This window comes from Rattus norvegicus, chromosome 1 (genome assembly GCF_021556685.1).
Source record: "Rattus norvegicus strain SHRSP/BbbUtx chromosome 1, alternate assembly SHRSP_T2T, whole genome shotgun sequence".
NCBI classification, from domain to species: domain Eukaryota; kingdom Metazoa; phylum Chordata; class Mammalia; order Rodentia; family Muridae; genus Rattus; species Rattus norvegicus.
Window position 1 is genome coordinate 70,179,664 of NC_141534.1, and position 6,371 is coordinate 70,186,034.

At 33.7% G+C, this 6,371-nt stretch overlaps 1 protein-coding gene across 1 annotated transcript; it reads left to right on the top strand.

Moving 5' to 3' along the window:
- The first annotated feature begins 691 nt into the window (after positions 1–691).
- On the top strand, positions 692–1,588 carry Vom1r4 (vomeronasal 1 receptor 4). Its single transcript, XM_087602809.1, has one exon. It carries the CDS (start codon positions 692–694, stop codon positions 1,586–1,588), a length of 897 nt encoding a protein of 298 aa, XP_087458935.1.
- The last annotated feature ends 4,783 nt before the right edge of the window (positions 1,589–6,371 follow it).

The window sequence follows — 6,371 nt, forward strand, 5'->3', positions numbered from 1 at the left end:
TGTATCTGTGTGCAAAACCAAGAATCTCTATATATGTCTCCTATATAAATTATAATGAGACCTAGATATTAAAATTTTTGTATTGTGTTACTTAAACTTTATGGTGAGTAGTTTGTACAATATAATAATCATTGCATTATGTGTGCACAAAAACATATTTGCATTGTTTCAGAATAATGTTTTTCTTTCGTCTAAATTTCAGAGGAGAGATGCTTAGATTTCTCTTTTTTATTTTTATTTTTTCTTTTCTTTTTTGTTTACTTTTTCTGTTTTTTTTCTTTTTGCTGTAAAAGGGTAATTAATATAACTTTGTCTTCAATATGAGTTGTTACTGGAAATTAATTTTGGAATTTGTCAATGAATATCCCTTAGATTTTTACTCACTGGTCATTGATTCTCTAAGAGGTACTTGGACATTCTCTTAATACTTACATTTCTATGCAAAGATCTGGAATTACTTTTCATAAATATATAGACTAGAAGATTTAAGCAGTGTTACTGACAAAATATTTTTGTGAAGTATTGCGGATAAAGTGATTTTCTGAGTCAGAGTGCTCCTATTACGTCAACTACTAGAGAATTGTTATCTAGAGCCCATGTGATTTTTTTTGTTCACATCAAAAACCAGGTCTCTAAGTGTTCAAGGAAGTGACTTTTGTAACAATTTAAGGAAAAATTGTTAAATGACAGAATGTACCTCAAGGATTTGATAATAGGAATAGTGTTCTTACTTCAGAGTACAGTTGGGATTTTGGGAAATTTCTCTCTTCTTTCCTGCTACCTGATTAATTACTATATTGAACATAAAATAAAGACTTCAAATTTAATTCTTTCACACCTATTCACAGCCAACTTTTTGATCCTTCTTTCTAAAGGACTGCTCCATACAGTGCATACTTTTGGGATAAAAGGATTTATCAATGACTTTGGCTGTAAATTACTTTTTTATATTCAAAGACTGGGCAGAAATATGTCCATTAGTACCACCTGCTTCTTGAGTGTCTTCCAGGCAATCACCCTCAGTCCTAGGAACTCTTTTTGGATGAACCTTAAAGTCAAAGTTCCACATCATATTGGTCTTTTCACTTCTCTTTGCTGGATTCTCTACATGGCATTAAACATGATTTTTCCTGTTTATTTGGATAGCAAGGAGAACAGAAAGAACCTGACACATGAAACTCCTCTCAAATATTGCTCTAATGTAGCTCATGATGACTTTATGAGCCTATTCTACACTACAACTATTGTTCTTCCTGAAATTTTGTTTTCTTTCATTATCATCTGGTCGAGCAGCTCCATGGTTGTCATTCTCTATATGCACAGGCAAAATGTTCAACATATCCATAGCATCACTGTTTCCTCCAGAACATCCCCTGAGTCCAGAGCTACTCACAGGATACTGGCTCTCATGTTCACCTTCATAGGTTTTTATGCCCTCTCTTCCATCTTACAAGGCTGGATTGCTCTTGTATATAATCCTGGTTGGTGGCTGATAAACATCACAGCAATCATTTCTATGTGTTTTCCTACTTTGGGACCTTTTGTGATTAATCGGGACCCAACTTTGCCAGCATTATGCTCGCCATGAGTCAGAAATTCCCAAATCTCATAATGTTATCACAGGGATACACAGTGTATGGTTTCTTTTCCACACTATTTAAATTTTAAGTTCCTGTTCCTTTACAAAATATTAGCATACAACTAGTCCCTAGCCACTTGTCTTTCTAAGGGAAGCTGTACTCAGAAGTTGTGTTTTAAACTTTGAAACTAATATATGCAGTTTTATTGCCAACTAGAATCAAACAGCTTTTTCTATTGTATTATTATTCTATTGTGAAAATAATATTCTATTTAGGAATCCTAACTAATGTTACTTGAGGAAGATCAAATAAGTTCAGTTTCAATATTTACTCCCAGCTTCTCGAAACTGAGTAAACAGATTATGTCATTACTATAGAACTTTTCTTAAGGAAACACAATGATGAATAATATATCATTTTGTTATGATCTAACTTCTTCAACGAATCTGTCATGTATGATTATGAAGACTATTATTTCTTACTCTTGTCTTTATGCTATGTACAAACAAAGTATGACTGGATCAACATCAATTACTTAAGGCAGAATAAAAATCTTATGCAGTTTAAAAAATAATGCTCACATTTTATATAATTCTGTGGTAATATTAATGTTGCTAATAGTTTTATGTTTTCCTCTTTTATGTATTAATTTAAAAAACATTTCTAAGTAAATGGTACTCACATTTGCATGGACAATGTACCAGGATTGATAATGAAGCCTAGATAAATAACCAGAATCAGAGTTTAGTTTTGCAGGGATTTCACAACATAGTATTTTCCGATATTTCCCTTGTAAATATTTAATCGTGTAGCTAATGTATGATACATTGACAATAGAAGGATCTCAAAATATATTGGCATTGGTAAATACTACAGTCCTTTTTTGAAAGAAAATACCTCTAGCTAACTATAAGGTAGGAGTTAATACTTATTTTTTTATGAAGGCCCACTCAGTAGAGGTCTTTAGGATATGTTATCTTCTTGACAGATGTATGATTAATCTATATCACAATGCAATGATTCAATTAACAGAAGATTGGGATACTGACAAGTTAAATGATTTGGATACTGGCATAAAATTATCCAAAGCAGCATGCAAAATATGGATCATTTATATTTCAAAAGAAAGTTATTCATGTGTTGAAAACTGACATTTATGTTTTTTATATATAGAATATATTTTATATAAATAATCATCTATTTGTAATGACAAAATAAATACAAAAAAAGAACAGCCCATAGATGAGTACAGTGGTGAATGTTGTACGAAAGGAAATATTTTCTTCTATGAGACATTGAAGATGAATTCAGTAGACTATTATCATCCATTTAAACTATGTTTATAGTGCATGTGTGATTGTGTTGGTGCACAGATAAAGTTGAATATAATCTGTTTATGGTTATACAGACAGAAGTAACTATGAGACAATTTATAAGTTAGGCAGGTAGTAAATTAGCATGAAGATCTTTTGACATTATAGAAAAATGTTAATTACTTAAAAGCTAAAACGTATGTAGCCATAACTTCTGTCAAGGTTTTGCCACTCTTCAGGAGATAGACACAGGTAGCAGGCTACAGGCAGCATTTCTTATATGACTTTTAAATCATTACCACATTGTACCCCGACTGACACTAGACCCATAATTAAGATCTGTCTAAATATCAAGAACCTAGGCCAACTGTGAAGAAGCTACATTCACAAGCAAAGTGTCACCTTTTACCTTCTTCCCATTGCATCCTAACTCTTTTGCCTTGATAAGTAATGGAAGGCTACCATTTGCAAACAATTTGCTGAAAATCAATGCCTTAGATAGTAGACATTACCTAGATTACCCCAAAGCCATTTTTCATAATTTCCTTGTATCATTAATATAAACAATGAGAACAAAAAATTTCATGTTCTTTGTTTTTTTCAGAACTTGTTTTGTTAAAATAATTATATTTATAAGATTTATAAAGTGGTAGACTGATCATTGTCTTACAGTTAGCTGTTTAGAGCAGTAGTACAGGGAGACATTATAGGTCATACTGGCTCAGGGAATAAAAGGAGAGATGGTATAAAAGGTCAGATTATTAGTTAAGAATGGTCAGTCAGAAGGGAAAATTACCTAAATCAAGAAAGTATTATTTATGTTTACATTGAGTTCAACACAACTCATGTTAAAGTGGAGACATTACTTAAGAACTACAAAAATGGCCAATGAAGAGAGCCATAGCCATCACAAAGGTGATCAATCATTCCCTGACCTACATTTACGTTCACAAAGTTTGTAAAGCTTTGGTATGTGGGATTACATTTAAGATAAGAAAAAAAGAAATCCAGAATTTCACAAATGTATCAAAAAAGTAAATTTTTCCTCATGATATGATGAAAATATGAACACATGTAAATTAGGCTGATGAAGAGGCATTTAAGGCAAGCAAATATTTGTATTTGGGTTTTCTGCCACTAACCTAATCTTGTACGGAATATGATCCCTGGACTAGCAGTAGACAAAAAATTGACTTGCTCCATACAATCCTGAGGAGGATCCATCTAAAAGGTTTACTGTACAAAGGAACGACTTTCCTTGTTGATCCTGTATACTTCAACAGTTTTATGGATACCATGAAAATTTCATTAAAGCTTAAAAATGACAGTTATTCACTCATAATTTTGCTTTTGGAGGCTTAATTGAACCACATATCCCCAGTCTGAGTTTAGCAAGAAATGCCTTTCAACCATAACCTAAGATGACCCTGCGTACAACTGTGCTTGGTCAGCTACTTTTAACCTCTTCATAGTGGTCATTGCATAGTTCATGAAGCAGGAGAGTGTCTCTAGTAGTGACCAACTAAATATCTTCTCTTTGAGACAAATGTAGATTAACCTCTTCAAACACTGTTTATGGCTCTTATGTAAAACTGGTGCTAAGAATTTTTGTATATATATATACAAAAATGATCATACTATTTGTCTTTGCCAAATGAAGGTTTTCTACCTGTTTTGTTGTTTATTATGGCTTTCTTTTTTTCTTTTTCCTTTTTGTTGTATTTCACAGTTGTTCACTTAAACTGTCCTGTTTTCCTGTTTTCTGAAAGGCACCCTAGAGCTTCTGACCACAGAAGCATTAAGATTTGAAGAATTTCTGATATGAAGTAATATAGTTAAGACTATGGAAGAAAGAAAATATCTAAGAGCAAGCACTTAGAACCAGATTATTATGGAAGGTGAGAAAAGCCGAAAGGTTTAAAGGTGATAATCTATAAGTAATGAATTCTTTTTCATCAGATGTTCCTTCCATCAGGTTTAACCTCTAAGGAATAAACAGTTCTCATATCTATGCTCTCCACAGGAAAACTATGATATTTTGGAGTTAGTGGCATCATTTTAAATACTGTTTATTACATCTATCAGTTCAGTAATCTTTTTCAAAGTTCTGTACTGTACTTTATATCATAGATACTTGAATAATGGTTTAGATGCATCTGACTACATGTTTTTACAAAAAATACTGAACATTTGCTACAAAAGTAAATATTGTATCCATCTTCCAGTCATCAAACGGAATGTACATGTGGATACTTTATAGTATGTTAAGAGTATAAAGGGAAATTTTATTTTTATATAATGACAGCAATTTATGAAACAAGACATATCACTAAATAATATATAGATTCTCTAAATTCCTGAAAAAGTGACTGATATGGCACTGTTGAGCACAAACTGGGATGACTAACTGTGCTCCCATCTTTCACATGTTTATAGTTCTAAAGTTTCCACAATAACTACAGGATCCATATTTAATAGTCATTTACCATACATTTTATAAAGTCCTGTCTTGGCAATAATGTTATATGTTCAATACATATCAAAATATACCTATTTTAATATATTAAAATAACAGGGATGATAGAATACCTGGATCATATTAATACAGGCTTTCTCTCCACAATTTCTCCCAATGAGGGGCATAATCAGTCAACATAATGTATCCTTAAGTATTCATTAATGAGGAGACTTGATTTCAGTTGCTGTGATAAAGGTGGAGTTACTGACTATACTGTGCACAATCTTCTATCTCTGGAAATGAGTCATTCACCAGAAACTAGAAGGAAGGGTCTTGTGTTTGGGAAGTAGTCATGGTTTGCATATCTTGGATTTAAAATGAAATAAAAGTTGTCAACTGTTTTTTTTCCATTCCATCTGAGTTGAGATGTTTATACTTAATTATAAAACACGGGGTAGGTTTCCACCCTGAAGAGCACTTCAGAGATCAAATGTGCAGGAGGGAGACAAAGCCAAAAGGTTCTCCCAGAACACATCTGACAATTCATTTTGAAGCTATATACAAAAAAGTTTGATTGTCGCGTGAAATTAAGGACGGACCAAGAAATGAAGCTTCCAGCTGCTGCCCCCCTGGAGAGCTGAAAGCCAGCCACCATGAGCGACTACAAACCTGAGAGCAGAGGTAAGGTCAACTTTTCTGCTCCAAGCGACCTGTCTGGTGCACTCAGGGCACACAATGGCAGAATCCATCTGGGACTGGGCACTTTCAGTTTCTTGCTGTGACCCAAACAAATTTCTCTGATCCCGGCCCACAGCGGCCTGCTCCAAAATCCCTTGGGAGAGAAAACTGATAATCCAGGAGTGCAGGCAATTCTGAGACCTCAGGGCAGGACAGACTGCCACTTCTGCCCACCTTTATCCACATCCCAGGCCCAAGAAGAAACTGCATAGTGGATCTAGACACAGGAATATAAAAGCAGTCAGCTGCAGGAGCCCTGTGGTCTAGATCTGTGCCCGGATA

Bases quoted from the DNA above. Each gene is read 5' to 3' on its own strand.
- Vom1r4 (XM_087602809.1), top strand. From the start codon at position 692: ATGTACCTCAAGGATTTGATAATAGGAATAGTGTTCTTACTTCAGAGT.